Source organism: Actinia tenebrosa, unplaced genomic scaffold (assembly GCF_029948245.1).
Source record: "Actinia tenebrosa isolate PJP-AT-01 unplaced genomic scaffold, QUT_ActTen_1.0 utg2038__unscaffolded, whole genome shotgun sequence".
Lineage (NCBI taxonomy): Eukaryota > Metazoa > Cnidaria > Anthozoa > Actiniaria > Actiniidae > Actinia > Actinia tenebrosa.
Genome location: NW_028292600.1, coordinates 144,130 through 168,127, shown reverse-complemented (window position 1 = coordinate 168,127; position 23,998 = coordinate 144,130). Strand labels below are relative to the sequence as shown.

At 35.5% G+C, this 23,998-nt stretch overlaps 1 protein-coding gene and 1 long non-coding RNA gene across 3 annotated transcripts; one reads left to right on the top strand and one right to left on the bottom strand.

The window, feature by feature from the left end:
- The first annotated feature begins 101 nt into the window (after window positions 1-101).
- LOC148904339 (uncharacterized) lies at window positions 102-2,690 on the top strand. The gene is made up of 3 exons (XR_016118944.1): window positions 102-165; window positions 355-518; window positions 2,553-2,690. It is a non-coding gene; the product is annotated as an uncharacterized LOC148904339 (long non-coding RNA).
- LOC116303858 (uncharacterized) lies at window positions 1,497-23,997 on the bottom strand. 2 transcript variants are annotated; one of them, XM_089025422.1, is made up of 7 exons: window positions 23,509-23,995; window positions 19,527-19,775; window positions 6,371-6,760; window positions 5,689-5,735; window positions 3,489-3,525; window positions 2,734-2,843; window positions 1,497-2,641 (listed from the first exon to the last, which is right to left on the bottom strand). In XM_089025422.1, exons 1-7 carry the CDS (start codon window positions 23,921-23,923, stop codon window positions 2,549-2,551), a joined length of 1,341 nt encoding a protein of 446 aa, XP_088881548.1. In that variant the 5' UTR covers window positions 23,924-23,995; the 3' UTR covers window positions 1,497-2,548. The 2 variants fall into 2 exon arrangements, 1 of the variants encoding a protein (XP_088881548.1); XR_016118943.1 differs by lacking the exon at window positions 1,497-2,641 and having other exon boundaries at window positions 2,741-2,843; window positions 3,939-5,735; window positions 23,509-23,997.
- Window position 23,998: the final 1 nt, after the last annotated feature.

The following is a 23,998-nucleotide window of genomic DNA, read 5'->3' as shown; positions in this document are numbered from 1 at the left end:
CTTAAACTCATGAAACTTGCCCGCAAAGTCATCTGAAACAACTGCACTGACCAATCATGGATCTTCATAGATTGATATATAGATTGCTATATTTACGTCTATTTACCATGGACGTATAAAAGGTGATCAGAATTTAATTTTATTTCCTACATGCAAGAAGTGAAAGTAAGGATGTTGTAAAATTATCTTTATTCCTGCTTAATTAATAGGTGTTTGTGTAAGCCCGTTACGTCATATGTGAATCAGAATTTTTCTCATGATCAAAATTAATTGTTTTACCACTATGAATTTTTATGAAAAATAACTCAACAACATGATAAACCTTATTTTATAGTTTAATTTCTTTTCTCTTAGGTATTACTATTCTTAGTCATTCTATTCTAGCTACCATTTGTTGACAAAAAATATTAAAACCGCTTCATTTCATGCTGTTTGGTGTTTGGCACAAGTTTCAGATGTTATATCTTCGAGTGTTGAAATGATACTCTTAAAAGTGAGCGCAGCGAACAAGTATATAGGTATGAAAATATTCTTAACACGAGAAGATAAAATCTCCAAGTAATTTTCTAGTTGTGTGCAAACAGCCGAGAAACAGTATAAACGGTATTGTTTTTATTTTGTTTTAGTTATGCCTTAATATTTAGATGACTTGTAAAAAAATTATAAATTATGCCACAAATATACCATCTAGTCTAGCACCATCAGTCTGTAAAAATAGGTTGCAGGATATAGCCATAGTTAGGTTAAAAGTCAAAAATTTCTTTCCCAGTAAGACACTGAAAATGATTGTTTCAAAAAAGGTTGAATACTGAAAAGTGCATACTGAATAGTGCATTCCAAGACCTAAGGCCTTTTTGGGTCTTGTTAAGTTGAAATAAAAAATAAATATACAGCAATTTACTCTCTACATATAGTCCTCAAAATCCGGTTTTCCTCCCACCCCCTTTTACTTAACGCCCAGTCTCAACACACTCTTTTGCCAAATTGCAAAATTATTGCAAAATAGGCCTCTTAGATTTTAACAAAAAAAATTAAGGGACCATGGGAATTAGTGCCAATCAATAGATGTCACTTCTGGCAATATCCGTGTTGTGACTGCATGGGGGCAATTAAAAATTTGTAAGCTTGGAGGATCTTCATGGTTGGGGTGTATCTTTCTGGTTTAATGGATGTAGAAATGGTAAGATTGATACCAAGGACTTATTTTGATATGTTTTGAAAAATCATATAGATGTTAGCTACATAATTTCCTAGCAGTAACTTATCTCATTGGAAATTTCTATACCTGGCATGTGGCATGGTGGGCAGTTGATTTTTAGATATCTTCTAATATTCGCTGTCAGTGTCATGACATTTAATTTTTAACTCATGGCTACGCAAAGTTTAGAAACAATAATCTATTATGAGAGATCAGATAAAAAAAAGGCTCCTGAACTAATGAAGAATACTATAAATGAATATAAGAAGCATAAAGAGGTATAGTTAATTTTTTTTAATGAGAACTTACTTAAAATAATACTTTTATGGCATTCAATATAATTATTCGGATTTAAGTATAAAAAAAACCAAGAACAACAAATTAAATATGTCAGTCTTATACAGGCTTGAATGAAGACAAGTTGAATACATGGAAAATTTCTTTTCGTATTCAAGCAGTGAGCAAGCACCAAAAACTATTTCCTTGAAAATGGCTGTCGTACAAGAGTAAAATCTTGTTATTTAGAAAGTTTAACATGTTTGGAAGTGGAGATGGCCGATGAAAGTGGAATCAAAGTGTTAACCCAAAGCAAAAAATATATTCGAAAATTAGGTTTAGGCCTTCACTTGCTTATTTCCCATATATTTTCTATTAAAAAGCCTGACAAAGCAATATTCTAACACAAATGCAACAAAGCATCTTTGTACAATTGAAAATACCGCTTCAAACAGGCATTTTATAGTACACCAGTACATAGTACATCAGTTTCTAACTGTTTACATTGTAAAAAAGGTTTTGAGTGTTAACTCAAGACGAAAATTCAGATCAAAACTCATACGAAAGTCTAGTTTTTGGTGCTTTTTGCCATTATTGGTCATTATTGAAACAAATTTCCTCTTAAACTAAATAGTTTCCGAGTAAATATATTGCATCATGGGAAAAAGTCAGATGATTCTAGGTTGATGATGCATAAAGCAACGCTCTTATCAGAGGGGCATATGATAAGCACAGGAAACCCAATATCTCAAGAGTGAAGTAGGATTCAGGGGGGGGGGGGGGGATCCACGAGTTTGCCATGCGGCAGTTTGAGTGTCTGACTGATCTTAAGTAGAAGTAAGGTAAAGTAGTCTCTGCAAAATGCAATTCTTCCCTCCCTCTAGCTTGTTCTACTAGGATTACCTTACCAGCTCCCTCAAACTAGTAGGGGAGTTAAAGTCACTAAATTGAACTGAAACATACACATATATTATGCCCTAATTGGAAAAGGTTAAACTTATGTTACTGAATTAAATTCGTAAAAATAGCAATTTATTATAATATCTTTATATGTAATTTATTTAATTTTCTTTTTCAGACTCCTAAAGAAACTGCTTCCTTCTTATCCATGAATTTCTTGAAATTTTCATTTTCTAGCTCTGTCATGACTCTATTCAAGGCATAGATCTGTGAAAAAAAGAAAATTAAAATTAATAAAGAAATAATATTAATTGTGTTCAAGTTTTCCAGTGAGACTGAATTCACTTTATATAACTCACCTCTAATCTTTGCCTTTGCTTCAATTCTATTAACGATTCCTTGAGCTTTTTCTGGTCTTGTTTAATTGAATTTTCCTTAGTATGTTGCTCTTCTTTCCTTAATTTATGTACTAATGAGGGTTTAAAAATATAAAAACAGACTATTAAAATCATAGACTAACAATCGAAATTGTTAGTTAATGTTTAAAAGTAAGTAAGTAGGCTGGTAATTAAATAAGTAAATAATATATATGCAAGAACAGCACATCAGATGCCCTGTCAAACGACTTTTGGCTGACATCCCACTGTTACTCTGCTGTCAAACAGCCAACAGTTTCTAAACAATTTATACTAGCTAATGCATATGGCAGACATTGGGTGGACAAATGGCAGCTAATCATCTGACAGTTGGAGGATGTAATGTGGTTAACCAGTCATTTGTCAACTGACAGTCGGCCATTAGGTATAGTATTGTTAGTACAGTACTTGCTAAAATACTTGACTTTTTACGCCCAGAAAACAGCCAACAGATGGTCATCAGACAGCCATTAACTGACTGATATCTCATTGTCATTCCTGTGTGATGACGGCTGATTATTAGCGTGCTGTCAAATGACCATTAAACAGCTGACTAATATTCAACTGACCATTTGAATGGCCATCAAATGGCAGACAAACTACCATCTATCGACCAACCATTCTCACATCAGTTTAAGAAATGACAAGTGCTATGCTGTGGTGTGCTTTAAGAGTCCTTAAATTATTGTTTGCCATACCTATTTTTTCAAGTTTTAATTTGATAGCTCTTTGACTCTGTTAAAAATTAGAATAAAAACAATTTATTAATATGATTAATAATGAGTTAATTCATGGTTCCAACTCCCCTTAAATACCATTACCATCTTTCAAAAGCTCAACAAATTAGCTAAAATATTTAAGAATTTTACTGTCCTTTTAAAACAAAAAAAAAATGGCCTTGGTCCTTGTAGTACTCTTTAAGGGAGTTTTTTGTTTGGGTGGGGAGGGGGGGGGGTGCTAGCTATTTTCTCCTGTAGCTCCTGATTTACTGGCAGGGCCTGGTAAGGGTGGATACACTATCCAACAGATAAATCTACATATAATATATGCCCACAGTTAACTCTTCCTTCTCTTCAATTTGGTTCTGATGTGATAATGCCCTCAATGCATGCTCGGAACATTGGTGTCATATTTGATACGCATCTTACTTTGGTTCGTCATGTGAATAATATTTGCAAGTCTTCTTTTTATCATCTCAGAAACATTGCTAAAATAAGAAAATACATCTCTTTGAAAACAACTGAAACTCTCGTCCACGCGTTCATATCCTCCAAACTCGACAACTGTAACTCTCTGCTCTTTGGCTTACCAAACAAACTCTTAGATAAACTACAATCTGTACAGAATGCTGCTGCCAGAATAATCACTCTTTCCCATAAACATGACCACATTACACCTATCCTCGTTAATCTGCATTGGCTACCAATTGAATCTAGAATCAAATATAAAATCCTATTACTTACTTTTAAAGCTCTTCATGGCCAATCTCCTATCTATATCCGGGAACTCATTTCAGTGTATAAACCGAACCGTAATCTTCGTTCTGCATCACAAGTTCTTCTATCAGCACATTCTTATAATCTTAAATCTTATGGTCATCGCTCCTTCTCTGTGGCTGCTCCTGAACTCTGGAACTCACTTCCAATATCTCTCCGAAATGCATCAAGTCTTGCCTCATTCAAAACTGAACTTAAAACTTATCTCTTCAAATTAGCATATTCTTTGTAAATAATTTTATTTTGTCGTTGTCTTTGTCGTTTGTTTACTAGCGCTTAGAACAGATTTGTATTTGCGCTTTATAAATAAATATTATTATTATTATTATTATTATTATAAATTTATTGGATAACAGCATCATTTTATCAACTGCATTTAAGGATTTATCAGTCTGATAGCAATATCCACCCTTCGTACAACCAGGCCCAGGTCAGTAAATATCAGGGTTTAATTTGCATATCTGCATTCAGTTCTGCTAGTACTAACGATAATACTTGTAGCTGTGTCACTCGTGCTCAGATTTGAGCAAGTACATGGTACTAACGATAATACTCGTCTTGTAGCTGTGTCATTCACTGTGCTCAGATTCGAGCAAGTACATGGTACTTATGATAATACTTGTAGCTGTGTCACTCATTGTGCTCAGATTCGAGCAAGTACATGGTACTTACGATAATACTTGTAGCTGTGTCACTCATTGTGCTCAGATTCGAGCAAGTACATGGTACTTACGATAATACTTGTAGCTGTGTCACTCATTGTACTCAGATTCGAGCAAGTACATGGTACTTATGATAATACTTGTAGCTGTGTCACTCATTGTGCTCAGATTCGAGCAAGTACATGGTACTTATGATAATACTTGTAGCTGTGTCACTCATTGTGCTCAGATTCGAGCAAGTACATGGTACTTATGATAATACTTGTAGCTGTGTCACTCATTGTGCTCAGATTCTAGCAATTACATGGTACTAACGATAATACTAGTAGCTGTGTTATTCATTGTGCTCAAATTCGAGCAAGTACATGGTATACTTATGATAATACTTGCAGATTTGTCATTCATTGTGCTCAGATTCGAGCAAGTACATGGTACTATCGATAAAGGTCCTCCCTTATAAAAATCAAGACCCTTTATTTTTTTCCCATTTGGATATTTAGAAATCTGCCTTAAACCCATACAATATTTTGTTTACATCAGTGCAAAAAGTTTGGTATGCATGTGTTAATTTGCATCTGGAACTTTTTAATGAGGTTGAGGTCTGGAACCAGAGTTATTTATTTAGTATTTCTACGCACTGGTGACTACTATCGTTAGTACTAATAATGTACAAAGATTCATTGGTTGTATCATTGGCTGCACTTCAGAAGAATAATACATTAACTAATCTTTAGTCCTACCTTAATGTCCATTAGAGATGGGACATATTCTATTTTCTTCAGTTGATCTGAGGAAGAAATTTTAATATTTTCAAGGGATTCCCAAAGTATTTGGTTAAGTCATATTATACAATTATTGGACGAGAATGTTTGGCTTGTGCTCTTGTCCTGCAATTTATCTACTTTATATGCTTAATCGTAATTTTCTGACTAAGATGAAGATGTTGTGCATTTTTTAGTTGGTTTAGTGTGCAAAATATCTGAGTAGAAGGTGCTGCCTTAAGCTTTGATCTAGAATATCTGCAATTATGGTTAGACCTTCCTCAACGCTCGGATGACTACGTAAAATGATGGTACATGTTATTGCCTCACTTGGAGATGTTAAACATAGAGGACCACAAGTTTATCAGTGCTAAGTTGGAAACTTCCATGTGTTACCCTCTATAAAATAAAGGTGATTATTATTATTGTTGCTGTTGTTGTTTCATATAGTTATTGTTATAATTTTTATTATTAATTTTGTTATGTGTTTTTCGTACATAATTTTCACTTTATTGTGTGGACTTTATCTGGCAGTATTTTCCTCCTTAGAATCTGGGTAAGGTTTTTTGTTCCAGACTTCCATGTTCAGGGTCACATGAAAGAGATAAATTTATCATATATTGTGTGCTGCCTATTTTAATTAGGTTGTAGTCATATATACCTGATGATGGAGTCCCTGGGGGTGCACTTGGTACACCACCTATTGCCTTGGACTGCATTTCTGATAAATATATCTTCTTATAGCTTACAATATTTTCTTCCCTTCTAGGATTCATTTTTAATGGTTTCTGTCCTCTTGGTGAAGCTTGGCTGTTGTAGCTGTGTGATTTTGTATTTACCGCTTCTTTTTTAAATGTAGTCCTTGTCAAATTATTTCCAAATTTAGTAAATCTGGGTACCTTTGGAAGTAATAGAAATGTCTTTGGTTTGGTACTTCTTTTTGGACTGTATGTGGCTTGAATTTGCCTTATCTCTAATAGAGTTCCACAGGCTTCATCGTTATGAAACATTGTGACATCATTTGTTGTACTTGAAGGGATTTTTGACTTTTCTGTAGGAAATAAAACAAAAATAAGATATTTTCCATCAATTAGCTGATCAGGTCTCTACTGGTAAAAGGTTTCCTATTATAAGTCATAATGAAAATCCCCTTATCAGTTATCAGAAAATCAGTTATTATTTAAATCAAAGACGTAACAATTGCACTGTCTTTAATCCCTTACTATCAAGTTTTCGATTCATTTTTTTAAATATGTAGGTGTATTTGAGCAGACTGCTTTTGTTATTAAAGAGAACAACAGCACTTCCAAATCACGCATGTGAAATTTGTACAATTTGCTGTCACAACAAACTGGTTTTTGGGGACGCTAAGCTGTTTTTGGAACATTCCATATAATGTTCACCAAAACCTCATTTTGCAAAATTTTGTGCATGTGATGTTGAAGTGCTGTAAAATGATAAATATGATTTTTGAAACACATGCATTTTGATGCATTCATTGATGTTTATTATCTGGGTGTATTTTAAAACTTCTAGCTCACTTAATGTAAAAGAGATTAGTTTTTTTTTAGAATTAAATGACAATCAATATACAAATATCGGTTAACAAAGGAAACTATAATTAAATAGTTAAGTAATTCTGAGAGAAGCCTTATCAATCTACAAATATTAGCTTGTCTGTAATTGTTTTAAGTGAAGCTTTAACGTTTACACTGTAGTGTCAATTTTTCAAGCTGAACAAATGAAAAATTTCATATCAAAGTACAATTTCCAGCAGTCTGTTAAAATTGAACTGCCCACTTTGGATTCTTGCATATACGCAATATTATTATGTCCTAGTATTAGGAGATCGAGTTGCATTTTGCTTACTTCGGCTAGGAAAATTGCTAATTTTTTAAAATTCTATTTCTATTTAAAAGGATATTATGATAGGCAGGCTCTCAAAACTTCTTTCATAAATTGCTTGACTCTTTAACATCTTTTGTTTACTGATATTTGTAAATCGATGGTCATTTTCTAAAGAAAATTCTCATTATTATTAGTGAACTTAGGCTGCGTTCATTATGTATACCGCAGGGGGGTGGGGGCAGAGGAAATTTCAAAAATACTCCAAAATTTCAAGATCCCCCCCACTTAATGTCAAAAAAAATTTTGCCCCCCCCCCCCTTAGCAGGGAAACAATTGTACCCCCCCCCCCCCCATATACCTAAATACAAACACTTCTTTGTCCTGATACCTACACATTCCTATGCAAGCCATTGCGGTGACTGGTAATATAACAAGAGCTTGCTATAGACTATTTTTTTGAAAATTTTTGAAATCTTTTTGAAACCTTTTTGAAAGGAACCAGTGAGCAGCACTTAGGATACTAGGTTGTAAAACTTTTTATTTTATATCTCCTACACGTTTCGTCTAACTCTGTACACTTCTTCAGGAAGTTTTTACAATAAAAGTTTAAAGTCCTTTGTTTAAATACTATCCTTATCTACATATAGGAAGTAGGCCATGTAAAGGAAACGCGCATACAGGACTCTAACAAGAAGGGAGGAACATAGTTTACAGATGTTGAATATTTTTATAATAATTTCGGGGCGAAGTTATAGCTATAACGTGTTTCCTTTACATGATAATGATGATGACAATAGTGATAAAATTTAAGATGATGATGATGATCAAGATTACAATGTTACTTAATAGTGGTGTACAATTATCCTGTTCATTAAATTACTTCTTGTTGACTTTTATATGTTAGTTAATAGTTGTTTGATGTTGACAGAAAAAATAGCATCCCCCCTACCATTACAAAAATAATTTAACATCCCCCCTTGAACACCTGAAAAATTTTATGACCCCCCAAATTTCCTCTGCCCCCCCCCCCCCCCCCCCCCCGCGATATATATAATGAACACAGTCTTTAAAGAAGTCGAATAATACAAGATCAATCTGAATGTAAAAATGCATGGCTCACATTTCAGAAATTTGAATAAAAACTTGAATAAAGTCATGTGTACTGTAAGTAGTCTTTAGAGACAAAATACATTAAAATTTAGTTTCACGATCAGAATTGGATAAGCTTGCAATATAACAGCCTGAAATAATTATAAAAAACTATGCCTGGTTTTCTATGACATGATGGTTTTTACCATTGTTCCAATTTTCCCATTTATGGAAACAACTTTAAAAATTCATGAATAATTCATACACGTCACGTGCATAGACCTTCATATACCCGATAAAGTCCTCTTCATTAGTATTCTTTATAATTATAAAGAATACTAATGAGGATGAAGCTTTATATAAAGACTCATCCTTATTAGTATTCTTTATATAAAGAATACTAATGTGGACAACCTTATCAGAATAAAGGTGCATCCAAGTTTAGATGAAGACTTATAGAGCCTCATCAAGGTCAGTCTCACGTACGATCATCGACGACCCATAAATTATCGTCGACTAGTGCCCCTGTCTTGAGTTCAGCATGTTGTCTTCAACTTGTGGGAGCCTTAAAAAATTTGTACTTACTGTGCATGGCAGTGACGTACAAACCTCACTGCACATGAAATTGCGGTAAAAACAACTATCAAAGTAAAAGCCAATGTTCGCGAGGTATATGGTTGCTCTACTTCAAATGAAAGGTTTGTGAATTATACTTGAAGTTTTTGAAGCCGTTTAATAAACTCGCAGATCGTGTTTTATCGGGTCTAAAACCACTTGTCTATGCCTCATGGTTTTAAACCCGATAAAACACTCCTGATCGTTTATTCACAGGTAGCCCAAGCTTGGTTTCTGTGGTGTCCTGCTATAAGGAAATGTATGGAGATTCATCAAAAATTTCAATAAAATCATTGAAACGTGAAATAAGGCCTCGAAATTTTACCCGATCATTGAGAAATAGCACTTCTTTCGCTCTGCATGGTTATTTTTTGAATTTAGCCCATTTTAAGATTTTTTTCCCCACCAGTAAGAATATTTCATAAATTCAAAAAATGTATGAAAATGTGTGTGTAAGTATGTAAAAGTGTGTGTTAGTGTGTGTGTAAGTATACGTAAGTGTCTGTAAGAGTGTAAATGTGTGTGTAAGTGTGTGTAAGTGTATGTAAGTGTCTGTAAAAGTGTAAAAGTGTGTGTAAGTGTGTGAAAAAGTTTCCTAATGTGTGTAAGTGTGTGTTAATGTGTGTGTAAGAGTGTGTAAGTGTGTGTACAAGCGTGAAAGTGTGTGTGTAAGTGTGTGGAAATGTGTATAAGTGTGTAAAAGTATTCGTGTAATTGTGTGTAGATGTTTGTGTAAATGTGTGTAAGTGTATGAAAATGTGTGTGTAAGTATGTGAAAGTGTGTGAAAATGTGTGTGTAAGTATGTAAAAGTGTGTGGAAATGTGTATAAGTGTGTAAAAGTGTTTGTGTAATTGTGTGTAAGTGTGTGTAAGTGTGTGAAAGGGTTTGCTAATGTGTGTGTAAGTGTAGGTAATTGTGTGTAAGTGTATGAAAGTGTGTGTAAGTGTACGTAAGTGTCTGTAAGAGTGTGAAAGTGTGTGTAAGTGTGTGAAAGGTTTTTCTAATGTGTGTAAGTGTGTGTAAGTGTGTGTACAAACGTGAAAGTGTGTGTAAGTGTGTGTAACTTCGTGAAAGGGTGTGTGTAACTGAGTGGAAATGTGTATAAGTGTGTAAAAGTGCTTGTGTAATTGTGTGTATATGTTTGTGTAAGTGTGTGTAAGTGTACGAAAATGTGTGTAGGTGTGTGTAAGTATTTGTAAGTATTTGAACGTGTGTGTAAGTGTGTGTGTAAGTGTGTGTAAGTGTATGAAAGTGTGTGTGTATATGTGTGTAAGTGTGTGTAAGTGTATGTAAATGTGTGAAAGTGTGTGTAAGTGTGTGTGTAAGTGTGTGTGTATATGTGTGTGTAAGTGTATGTAAATGTGTGACATTGTGTGTACATATGTATGTAAGTGTGTGTAAGTGTATTTAAGTGTATGTTAGTGTGTAAAAGTGTGTGTGTAAGTGTGTGTAAATGTGTGAAAGTATGTGTTAGTGTGTGTAAGTGTATGTTAGTGTGTAAAAGTGTGTATGTAAGTGTGTGTTAGTGTGTGTAAATGTTTGTAAGTGTATGTAAATGTGTGTAAGTGTGTGTGTAAGCGAGTGTGTATGTGTGAGAGTAAGTGTATGTAAATGTGTAAAATTGTGTGTACGTATGTGTGTAAGTCTGTGTAAGTCTGTGTAAGTGTCTGTAAGAATGTGTAAGTGTGTGTAAGTGTGTGACGGGGTTTGCTAAAATGTGTGTAAGTGTGTGTATAAGCGTGTGTGTATGTGTGAGAGTAAGTGTATGTAAATGTGTAAAATTGTGTGTACGTATGTGTGTAAGTCTGTGTAAGTGTGTGTAAGTGTGTGTGTAAGTGTGTTTAAATGTGTATGTGTGTGAAAGTGTGTGTAAGGGTGTGTGAAAGGGTGTGTAAGTGTGTGTAATTGTGTGTAAGTGTGCGAAAGTGTGTGTAAGTGTATGTGTAGGTGTGTGTAAGTGTGTGAAAGTGTGTGAAAGTGTGTGTAAGGGTGTGTAAGTGTATGTTAGATTGTAAAAGTGTGTGTAAGTGTGTGAAAGGGTTTGCTAATGTGTGTGTAAGTGTATGTGTAAGTGTGTGTTAATGTGTGTGTAAGAGTGTGTAAGTGTATGTAAGTGTCTGTAAAAGTGTAAAAGTGTGTGTAAGTGTGTGAAAAAGTTTCCTAAAGTGTGTATGTGTGTAAATGTTTGTAAGTGTATGTAAATGTGTGTAAGTGTGTGTGTAAGTGTGTGTGTATATGTGTGTGTAAGTGTATGTAAATGTGTAAAATTGTGTGTACGTATGTGTGTAAGTCTGTGTAATTGTGTGTAATTGTATGTTAGTGTGTAAAAGTGTGTGTGTAAGTGTGTGTAAAAGTGTGAAAGTGTGCGAACGTGTGTAAGTGGGTGTGTAAGTGTGTGAAAGTGTGAGTAAGTGTGTGTGAAAGTGTGTGTAAGAGTGTGTGTAAGTGTATGTTAGATTGTAAAAGTGTGTGTAAGTGTGTGAAAGGGTTAGCTAATGTGTGTGTAAATGTGTGTAAGATTGTGAAAGTGTGTGTAAGTGTGTGTAAGTGTGTGTAAGTGTGTGTAAGTGTGTGTAAGTGTGTGTAAGTGTGTGTAAGTGTGTGTAAGTGTGTGTAAGTGTGTGTAAATGTGTGTAAGTGTGTGTAAGTGTGTGTAAGTGTGTGTAAGTGTGTGTAAGTGTGTGTAAGTGTGTGTAAGTGTGTGTAAGTGTGTGTAAGTGTGTGTAAGTGTGTGTAAGTGTGTGTAAGTGTGTGTAAGTGTGTGTAAGTGTGTGTGTAAGTGTGTGTGTGTGTAAGTGTGTGTAAGTGTGTGTGTAAGTGTGTGTAAGTGTGTGAAAGTGTGTGTAAGAGTGTGTGTAAGTGTATGTTAGATTGTAAAAGTGTGTGTAAGTGTGTGAAAGGGTTTGCTAATGTGTGTGTAAGTGTATGTGTAAGTGTGTGTTAATGTGTGTGTAAGAGTGTGTAAGTGTATGTAAGTGTCTGTAAAAGTGTAAAAGTGTGTGTAAGTGTGTGAAAAAGTTTCCTAATGTGTGTAAGTGTGTGTTAATGTGTGTGTAAGAGTGTGTAAGTGTGTGTACAAGCGTGAAAGTGTGTGCGTGAGTGTGTGGAAATGTGTATAAGTGTGTAAAAGTATTCGTGTAATTGTGTGTAGATGTTTGTGTAAATGTGTGTAAGTGTATGAAAATGTGTGTGTAAGTATGTGAAAGTGTGTGTAAGTATGTGTGTAAGTGTATGAAAGTGTGTATGTGTGTAAATGTTTGTAAGTGTATGTAAATGTGTGTAAGTGTGTGTGTAAGTGTGTGTGTATATGTGTGTGTAAGTGTATGTAAATGCGTAAAATTGTGTGTACGTATGTGTGTAAGTCCGTGTAATTGTGTGTAAGTGTATGTTAGTGTGTAAAAGTGTGTGTGTAAGTGTGTGTAAGTGTGTGTAAAAGTGTGAAAGTGTGCGAACGTGTGTAAGTGTGTGTAAGTGTGTGTAAGTATGTGTAAGTGTGTGTGTAAGTGTGTGTAAGTGTGTAGTGTGAGTTGTGTCTGTAAGTGTCTGTAAGAGTGTGAAAGTGTATGGTAGTGTATGTGTAAGTGTATGTAAGTGTGTGTACAAGCGTGAAAGTGTGTGTAAGCGTATGTAAATGTGTGAAAGTGTATGTAAGTGTGTGTGTAAGTGTGTATATGTGTGTGAAAATGCATGTAAATGTGTGAAATTGTGTCTATATATGTGTGTAAGTGTGTGAAGTGTGTGTGTGTAAGTGTGCGTAAGTGTAAGAAAATGTGTTTGTAAGTGTGTGTGTTTGTATATGTGTTTAACTGTGTGTAAGTGTATGTAAATGTGTGAAAGTGTGTGTAAGTGTCTTTGTAAGTGTGGGTGTATATGTGTGTGTAAGTGTATGTAAATGTGTAAAATTGTGTGTACGTATGTGTGTAAGTCTGTGTAATTGTGTGTAAGTGTATGTTAGTGTGTAAAAGTGTGTGTGTAAGTGGTGTAAGTGTGTGTAAGTGTGTGTAAAAGTGTGAAAGTGTGCGAACGTGTGTAAGTGTGTGTAAGTGTGTGTAAGTATGTGTAAGTATGTGTAAGTGTGTGTGCGCGTGTAAGTGTGTGTAAGTGTGTGTAAGTGTGTGTTGTGTCTGTAAGTGTCTGTAAGTGTCTGTAAGAGTGTGAAAGTGTATGGTAGTGTGTGTGTAAGTGTGTGTAAGTGTGTGTACAAGCGTGAAAGTGTGTGTAAGCGTATGTAAATGTGTGAAAGTGTATGTAAGTGTGTGTGTAAGAGTGCATATGTGTGTGAAAATGCATGTAAATGTGTGAAATTGTGTCTATATATGTGTGTAAGTGTGTGAAGTGTGTGTGTGTGTAAGTGTGCGTAAGTGTGGGAAAATGTGTTTGTAAGTGTGTGTGTGTGTATATGTGTTTAACTGTGTGTAAGCGTATGTAAATGTGTGTAAGTATGTGTAAGTGTGTGTGTGTGTAAGTGTGTGTAAGTGTGTGTGTAAGTGTGTGTAAGTGTGTGTAAAGTGTGTGTAAGTGTATGTTAGATTGTAAAAGTGTGTGTAAGTGTGTGAAAGGGTTTGCTAATGTGTGTGTAAGTGTATGTGTAAGTGTGTGTTAATGTGTGTGTAAGAGTGTGTAAGTGTATGTAAGTGTCTGTAAAAGTGTAAAAGTGTGTGTAAGTGTGTGAAAAAGTTTCCTAATGTGTGTAAGTGTGTGTTAATGTGTGTGTAAGAGTGTGTAAGTGTGTGTACAAGCGTGAACGTGTGTGTGTGAGTGTGTGTGGAAACGTGTATAAGTGTGTAAAAGTATTCGTGTAATTGTGTGTAGATGTTTGTGTAAATGTGTGTAAGTGTATGAAAATGTGTGTGTAAGTATGTAAAAGTGTGTGTAAGTATGTGTGTAAGTGTGTGAAAGTGTGTATGTGTGTAAATGTTTGTAAGTGTATGTAAATGTGTGTAAGTGTGTGTGTAAGTGTGTGTGTATATGTGTGTGTAAGTGTATGTAAATGCGTAAAATTGTGTGTACGTATGTGTGTAAGTTTGTGTAATTGTGTGTAAGTGTATGTTAGTGTGTAAAAGTGTGTGTGTAAGTGTGTGTAAGTGTGTGTAAAAGTGTGCGAACGTGTGTAAGTGTGTGTAAGTATGTGTAAGTATGTGTAAGTATGTGTAAGTGTGTGTGTGTGTAAGTGTGTGTAAGTGTGTGTTGTGTCTGTAAGTGTCTGTAAGTGTCTGTAAGAGTGTGAAAGTGTATGGTAGTGTGTGTGTAAGTGTATGTAAGTGTGTGTACAAGCGTGAAAGTGTGTGTAAGCGTATGTAAATGTGTGAAAGTGTATGTAAGTGTGTGTGTAAGAGTGCATATGTGTGTGAAAATGCATGTAAATGTGTGAAATTGTGTCTATATATGTGTGTAAGTGTGTGTAAGTGTGTGTAAGTGTGTGTAAGTGTGTGTAAGTGTGTGTAAGTGTGTGTAAGTGTGTGTAAGTGTGTGTAAGTGTGTGTAAGTGAAGTGTGTGAAAGTGTGTGTAAGGGTGTATGTAAATGTGTGAAATTGTGTACGTATGTGTGTGTAAGTGTGTGTAAGTGTATGTTAATGCGTAAAAGTGTGTGTAAATGTGTGAAATTGTGTGTACGTATGTGTGTAAGTGTATGTAAGTGTGTGTGTAAGTGCGTATATGTGTGTGAAAATGTATGTAAATGTGTGAAATTGTGTCTACGTATGTGTGTAAGTGTGTGAAGTGTGTGTGTGTGTGTGTGTAAGTGTGTGTAAGTGTGTGAAAGTGTGTGTAAGTGTGTATGTGTATATGTGTTTAACTGTGTGAAAGTGTATGTAAATGTGTGAAGGTGTGTGTAAGTGTGTGTGTAGATGTGTGTGTAAGTGTATGTAAATGTGTGAAATTATGTGTACGTATGTAGGAAAGTGTGTGTAGGTGTGTGTAAGTGTGTGTGTCTGTGTATGTGTGTAAGTGTGTGTAAGTATCTGAAAGTGTGTGTGTGTATATGTGTGTAAGTGTGTGTAAGTGTATGTAAATGTGTGAAAGTGTGTGTAAGATTGTGTGTAGGTGTGTGTAATGTGTGTAAGTTTATGTAAGTGTGTGTAAGTGTGTGAAATTGTGTGTAAGTGTGTTTCTAAGTGTGTGTGTGTGTAAGTGTGTATAAATGTGTTTGTATGTGTGTGTAAGTGTGCGTAAAAATGTGTAAGCGTGTGTAAAAATGTGTAAGTGTGTGTGTGTACAAGTGTGTAAATGTGTTTGCATGTGTGTGTAAGTGTGTAAGTGTGTGTAAAAATGTGTAAGTGTGTGTAAAAATGTGTAAGTGTGCGTAAGTGTGTACAAGTGTGTGAAAGTGTGTGTTAATGTGTGTGTAAGTGTGTGTAAGTGTGTGTGTAAGTGCGTGAAAGTGTGTGTGTAGGTGTGTGGAAATGTGGAAAAGTGTATAAAAGTGTGTGTGTAAGTGTGTGTGTACGCGTGTGTAAGTGTGTGTAAGTGTGTGTAAGTGTGTGTAAGTGTGTGTGTAAGTGTGTGTAAGTGTCACAGGGAGCCCGGCTTAGTGATGCTAAATCGGTAAAACGATCACGTTTCATATTTCAGACTTCTCTCCTTTCTCTCTTTTTAACGCGTGCGTTACACTTAGCCGTTACGTATTTGAATTTGAATTGATTACGGTATTAAGTTACGCGTTACAAAAACTGGTGTTCTATTACGTTAGGACCGTTTGTTTATGGGTGTATTGAGTTACGATTATTATGTAATGTCATCAAAATATGAAACGTGATCGTTTTACCGATTTAGCATCACTAAGTCGGGCTCCCTGTGAAAGTTTGTGTAAATGTGTGCATGTAAGCGTGTATAAATGTGTGTGTGTGTAAGTGTGTGTAAATGTGTGAAAGTGTGTGAAAGTGTGTGAAAGTGTGTGTCAGTGTGTGTTAGTGTGTGCAAGTGTGTGCAGTGTGTGTAGTGTGTGTAGTGTATTTAAGTGTGTGTGTAAGTGTGTGTAAGTGTGTGTAATGTGTGTAAGTTTGTGTAAGTGTGTGAAACTGTGTAAGTGCTTGAAACTGCGTAAGTGTGTGTAAATGTGTGTAAGTGTGAAACAGTGTGTGTAAAAGTGTGTGTGTATATATGTGTAAGTGCGTGTAAGTGTATGTAAATGTGTGTGTAAATATGTTAAAGTGGGTGTGTAAGTGTGTGAAAGTGTGAGTAAGTGTGTGTGTAAGTGTGTGTAAGTGTGTGTAAGTGTGTGAAAGTGTGTGTAAGTGTGTGTAAGTATGTGTATGATTGTGAAAGTGTGTGTAAGTGTGTGTGTAAGTGTCTGTAAGCGTGTGAAAGTGTGTGTAAGTGTGTGTAAATGTGTGCGTGTGTGTGTAAGTGTGTGTAAGTGTGTGTAAGTTTGTGTAATTGTATGTAAATATGTGTGTAAATATGTTACAGTGTGAAATTAAGTGTGTATAAATGTGTGTAAGTGTGAAATAGTGTGTGTAAAAGTGTGTGTGTATATATGTGTAAGTGCGTGTAAGTGTATGTAAATGTGTGTGTAAATATGTTAAAGTGGGTGTGTAAGTGTGTGAAAGTGTGAGTAAGTGTGTGTGTAAGTGTGTGTAAGTGTGGTTAAGTGTGTGAAAGTGTGTGTAAGTGTGTGTAAGTATGTGTATGATTGTGAAAGTGTGTGTAAGTGTGTGTGTAAGTGTCTGTAAGCGTGTGAAAGTGTGTGTAAGTGTGTGTAAATGTGTGCGTGTGTGTGTAAGTGTGTGTGTATGTGTGTGTAAGTTTGTGTAATTGTATGTAAATATGTGTGTAAATATGTTACAGTGTGAAATTAAGTGTGTGTAAGTGTGTGTAAGTGTGTGTAAGTGTGTGTGTGTGTAAGTGTGGTAAGTGTGTGTAAGTGTGTTAAAGTGTGTGAAAGTGTATGTAAGTGTGTGTGTAAGTGTGTGTAAGTATGTGAGTAAGTGTGTGAAAGTGTGTGTAGGTGTGTGTAAACCTTTGTAAGTGTGTAAAAGTGTGTGTAAAGGAGTGAAAGTTTGTGTAAATGTGTGTAAGTGTGTATGTAAGTGTGTGTAAAGGAGTGAAAGTTTGTGTAAATGTGTGTAAGTGTGTATGTAAGTGTGTGTAAATGTGTGTGTGTGCAAGTGTGTGGAAATGTGTGTATGTAAGTGTGTGTAAATGTGTGTAACTGTATGTAAGTGTGTGTGTAAGTGTGTGTAAGTGTGTGTAATGTGTGTAAGTTTATGTAAGTGTGTGTAAGTGTGTGAAATTGTGTGTAAGTGTGTTTCTAAGTGTGTGTGTGTGAAGTGTGTGTAAATGTGTTTGTATGTGTGTGTAAGTGTGCGTAAAAATGTGTAAGCGTGTGTAAAAATGTGTAAGTGTGTAAGTGTGTACAAGTGTGTAAATGTGTTTGCATGTGTGTGTAAGTGTGTAAGTGTGTGTAAAAATGTGTAAGTGTGTGTAAAAATGTGTAAGTGTGCGTAAGTGTGTACAAGTGTGTGAAAGTGTGTGTTAATGTGTGTGTAAGTGTGTGTAAGTGTGTGTGTAAGTGCGTGAAAGTGTGTGTGTAGGTGTGTGGAAATGTGGAAAAGTGTATAAAAGTGTGTGTGTAAGTGTGTGTGTACGCGTGTGTAAGTGTGTGTAAGTGTGTGTAAGTGTGTGTAAGTGTGTGTGTAAGTGTGTGTAAGTGTCACAGGGAGCCCGGCTTAGTGATGCTAAATCGGTAAAACGATCACGTTTCATATTTCAGACTTCTCTCCTTTCTCTCTTTTTAACGCGTGCGTTACACTTAGCCGTTACGTATTTGAATTTGAATTGATTACGGTATTAAGTTACGCGTTACAAAAACTGGTGTTCTATTACGTTAGGACCGTTTGTATATGGGTGTATTGAGTTACGATTATTATGTAATGTCATCAAAATATGAAACGTGATCGTTTTACCGATTTAGCATCACTAAGTCGGGCTCCCTGTGAAAGTTTGTGTAAATGTGTGCATGTAAGCGTGTATAAATGTGTGTGTGTGTAAATGTGTGTAACTGTGTGTAAGTGTGTGTGTAAGTGTGTGTAAATGTGTGAAAGTGTGTGAAAGTGTGTGTCAGTGTGTGTTAGTGTGTTAGTGTGTGCAAGTGTGTGTAAGTGTGTGTAGTGTATTTAAGGGTGTGTGTAAATGTGTGTAAGTGTGTGTAATGTGTGTAAGTTTGTGTAAGTGTGTGTAAGTGTGTGAAATTGTGTGTAAGTGTGTTTGTAAATGTGTGTGTGTAAGTGTGTGTAAATGTGTTTGTATGTGTGTGTAAGTGTGTGTAAAAATGTGTAAATGTGTGTAAAAATGTGTAAGTGTGTACAAGTGTGTTTAAGTGTGTGCTAATGTGTGTGTAAGTGTGTGTGTAAGTGCGTGAAAGTGTGTGTGTAGGTGTGTGGAAATGTGGAAAAGTGTATAAAAGTGTGCGTGTACGTGAGCGTGTACGTGTGTGTAAGTGTGTGTAAGTGTGTGTGTAAGTGTGTGTAAGTGTGTGTAAGTGTGTGTAAGTGTGTGTAAGTGTGTGTAAGTGTGTGTAAGTGTGTGTAAGTGTGTGTAAGTGTGTGTAAGTGTGTGTAAGTGTGTGTAAGTGTGTGTAAGTGTGTGTAAGTGTGTGTAAGTGTGTGTAAGTGTGTGTAAGTGTGTGTAAGTGTGTGTAAGTGTGTGTAAGTGTGTGTAAGTGTGTGTAAGTGTGTGTAAGTGTGTGTAAGTGTGTGTAAGTGTGTGTAAGTGTGTGTAAGTGTGTGTGTAAGTGTGTGTATTAGTGTGTGTTAGTAAGTGCGTGAAAGTGTGTGTAAGTGTGTGGAAATGTGGGTAAGTGTTTAAAAGTGTGTGTGTAATTAAGTGTGTGTAGGTGGGTGTAGGTGGGTGTAAGTGTGTGTAAGTGTGTGTAAGTGTGTGTAAGTGTGTGTAAGTGTGTGTAAGTGTGTGTAAGGGTGTGTAAGGGTGTGTAAGTGTGTGCGTAAGTGTGTGTAAGTGTGTGAAAATAATGATAATGAAATGTTGTACTACACAATTTGCTTAAAACTTGAGGAAGTCATTGCTTGTACCTCAAATCTTAATCATACCTCCCATACTTTCCCTTATGAAGCATACACTGAAACCTAATGTTTGGGCTGCCTGCAGATTAAAAAAAAAAAACACTAAACAGCCATAAATTGAGCTGAAACTTTACCAGAAGACTGAAGGTAGCAACAACTGCAGCAAGTTTTGAAACAAATTGTGGAATGTAACATAAATTATGATATACACACAGGCTAACATACAGGCAAATAAGATACCAACCTCTATCACTATGGTAATCACTTTTGAAAGTACTGTTTGTTAATCTTTCAAATACACTTGGTACTTTTCTTGACGACTTGGCACTATTTCTTCTCTTGCAAGATTTTCTTGAGAGTTTTCTGCTTTTATTGGTAGATTTACTAGCTTTTGAAAGAGATATTTTGTTCTTCACGGTTTTGGAAAGATTTTTGCTTTCAGAAGAGCTTGAGGCTTGCACATCTCCATTGCTACTGTGACTGGAACTAAACTCTAATAAAAATGAAAAGAATTAAATCTTTGAATATATGAAATAAACTGCATCCAATTTGTAAAGCACCCAATTGATTGGGTCAAGTTATTGCCTTGCAATTGCAGGATGGCAAGCTTTTTTCAGTGATTACTTTATGTAAGACTACATGAAATGGCACTTAATAATTGGATTATTGATTATTGATTATGTCCTGAAACCCTAATCCAAACCCTAACCCTAACCCCCCAAAAAACTAAATTAAAATTGTAACTTTATTACAGAATTATATAGTGCCATTTTATTTAGTCTTACATGAAGTAGTGTCAGGCCTCTTTTTTCAAGCAAAAAATTAAAGTTTTTCACTGAATAAAGAGTATATTCTATTAGCAAAGTTACTGAACCTACTGAGTAATATTGGCTTCTTTGTAGGGAAGCAAAAACTAGTGGAAAACACAATGAATTATGATAAAGGTCAGTATTTCAAACTACAAAGATGTGATCTGAAACTAGCGAGGTCTGAAATTAATTTTTCCGAGTTTAATTTCAAGGGTTTTTGCCCGGAATAACCTTGTTCCCAAGCACAATAGCTTTATCTATATTTCTATATCTTCATGTATTTCATAAGTGCTACGTGGTCCACATATTCTGATCTGAAACTATTTAACTCACTACTTAACTCGAGTTTTAAATACTGTCAATCAATTTAAAAAAACAAATAATTAGATAGCCTATGAGACTGGACTGAATGGGGCTATGGATAGCAATAAACTAACAGTTGACTACATAATTTTAGGGTTTTTAACGGCTGCAAGAGAGACTATGTACTGTTGAGCATCAAGGGACAAAAGGTAAAAATTAAACGTAAAAATTGATAAATTGAGCTAATCAGCAAAAGTTTATTGAAAAACAAAACAATGAAATGTCTAGAAAGCAAAGTGAAATATATGCATGACAATTAAATAGTATAAAATAGGATAAATCAAACAAAAGGTACCAAACAAAAACCAAGTCACCAATTCTATGATGTTTATTGGTCAACAAACAAAAACTGTATGAGATGGTGTAAGCTTAATACTTTTGGTCCTGTTTATAACCAATTTTTTTTATAACCAAATTTTCATCTGGACTAAATTCAACGAAATTTGATTCAGTATAAATTATTTACAACTCACATAACAAATCAAACTGCCGCATGGCATACACGTGTTTTAGTTACAAAACTTATGGTCGAAATCTTACACTATTTACTTGTCAGAGAGTTTAGTGTATAATCAATGCGAAAAAAGAAGACACCAACAAGTAATTATGTGTTCCCCGGGGGGGGGGGGGGGGGTACTACCACCCCAACTTGGGTAGGGGTGTGCCGCTAGGACCTCAAAACCCTGACCCTATCATAGACCTAAAAATTTGATTTTACATACCCTACCCCAGACTAAAACTAAGAATTGTACACCCTATCCCAGACTAAAGGACGGAAAAGACAGTTTTTCAACAGATTGCAATCAATATTTACTAACGTTTTTCTTGTTTTTGTGCCGGCAGAAAGCGTAGCCTATACGCCAGACAAAAATGACCAAATCGTTAACCCTATCCCATACTAAATTGATACCCTATCCCAGACAAAATATGAAAAAATGATACCCTACCCCAGACCCAAAAGCCGAAAAACCATACCCTATAGGGCGGCAGATATCCCTATAGCAAATATAGGGGAGTACCCCCCCCCCCCCGGGGTGTTCCCTAACCTTTGCAAAAGAGCGTATTATTCAAAGAAATAGACAGAACTGAAGAAATACCAGTTTAAAAACTTTTCTGAACAAATTTGCATACAAAAAACCCCAATTCAACCGTGTAAATAAACAGTTATTAGAGCTGTAATAAATTCATTTCTTAGCACTTTAGCAGTCAGACTTGTTGCGAACTGATCTTGTTACGAGTTGATCGCTGAGACACAAGACCGTCATCGCGGTAAACAACTGTGTAATTTGCTTCAAGAAACAATCAGCAGTGATTTATGCAATGCCTACTTTATCAACTGAAGCTCACCTAAACTAAGTACTACATGGATGCTGAAACCAGCCCCTCCACTCCTCCCCTTCCAGGTATCCCAGTCTAGCCTGCCCACAGGGTCTTGTTATTTTGAATCCTGAGTCTTTGTATTTTCAAAAAGAATAAAAAGCTTCAATACACAAATAATGAAACTATTAATGGAGCCTAGGGGGTAATTAAAAGCTTGAGATTATATCGTCGTGTACGGGAATTGTCAGGGGAATTCTATTCAACTATTCACATTTCGAGTAGTCAGCTAGTAGTCGTACCTTACGATAGCATAAATTAAGCTATAATAAATATTTATGTGCACATACTGATGATACATCTTTTAAATTTAACTAAAAATAAGCCCACCCAAGCAAATTCATATCATGGTCTAGTGGTTAGGTTTAGGTTTAGGGTTGGGATTGGGTTTGGCATAGTTCTTTGCCGCCAAAGGTGCCAAGTTCGATTCTTGGTGTCTTCGCTCTTTTTTCTAAGTGAAAAGAACCAAAATTCCTAAGTCCCACTCGTGTGTTTGGAAACCTATGGCATACTTCGTTAACCTGTACACGACGATAGTACCAAGCTTTAGCCGTTTTGACTGTAATTATCGATCTGCTAACATCTTAGTGAGTGAGTGAGTGGATGAGTGAAAACAAGTTGAAAAGTAGAATGCATTTCACTTAATAGAAAGTCGTTTTAGAAAACTGCGTTTTGAAAGGGGCATAAGTACACAATATATGAGTTATAAATAGGTGGTGGGTTCACTCCGGGTACTACTAAGTTGGAAATATATTCATGAAAATGTGAAAATCCAAATTTTTTTCAAAATTGGATGCATTCCTGATTTTGAATGAGTTTTGAAAACGCAACTTTTCATATAAGGATCGCACATAAGGGGGACTGGTGCGATTACATCATTGGGGTGATACGTTCCAAAAGTGAGACTTTGCGCATTCTTCCAAGTTGGATTCACTCGATTCATTCTTTGAAAAATGCGTTTATGACAATGTGAGGATTTGTTCTAAATTGGTCTGTAATCAGGCATTAGGGGCACTTTGATAATTGTTATTGAAGGCTAATGGAAGTTTCTAAATAAATAAATAACCAATCACATACATGTTTATATGCTGTCCTATCCAGAAAATAATTTAAAGGGAAAATATGTACATAAATTCTATTCAAAAATAGTTCTTTTCATTTCGTTCTGTTCCACAAAGTATAATCATCCCTTAGTAATGTTTTGCTTTGCAAAGTATTAAAGTGTAGTGTAAGCCTTTAACATATGGTTCATATCGACAGGTATCTCAAATGAAAACATAATCCAGTTTAAATACAATGCTTTGTAGTGACATACCATGCAATATCCCAAGCATCACTTGTATTTTTTTAAGTGTACACATGCAAGTGTGTATAAAAAGAATTGAAAAAGCAATTAAGTGACAAAGTGGGATATTCCATGCTGTGCCACAAGAAAGCTATCACATATTTTTGAAAATACCAATGGATAGATTCAAAACACAGCGTATAATGGGAAATGGGGTGAATTGCAGACAAATTAAGACAGCTTTTCTGTATCTTCCTGATTGGCTGTATTTTCTATATTTAAATCAAATTATATATGTTATTTCCCGGAATACCTTTCGGTCTTATTTCCTACTGTTCTATGTTTTTATCTCTGCCAAAATTAGGAAATCATGAGTGTTAATACCAACCTACCGAGTGACTGTTCCGTTTTCGTTTCTAATGAAGATTCCGGTTTTTTTTCTGGAGTTGTCGTCATTTTTAATGAAAACTTTTCGTAGATTTGTTGAGAATCCGAGGTCAGAACGCTGTCGTGCTTACTTTCGTTCTGCCAATGCTTTTGTTTTGATTGTCGTTGCCAGAACTCTTGCTCTTCGTAAACCATTGTTTCTTTGGAGAGACTCGAAACTGAACTTGTGCGTCTTTCAGAACTTTGTATGTTACGGGAAACGGGAGATATAGTCGGTGTTCTGTACATAGGAGACGAAACACAAACAGCACTCAGGTGGCGCAGTGCTGGAAGAAGAGTGAGTGAAAAACTTCTGTTTCGTACAGCAACTCCCTGTACCTGAAGCAATGACATAGTGGTGCTTTCGCCAAAAGGAACCATTAATTAATCTTAAAATTCATATAAGAAAGCATCGCAGAGCATACACCCATTATCTTTGTCTCTTGGCTTCAGTAG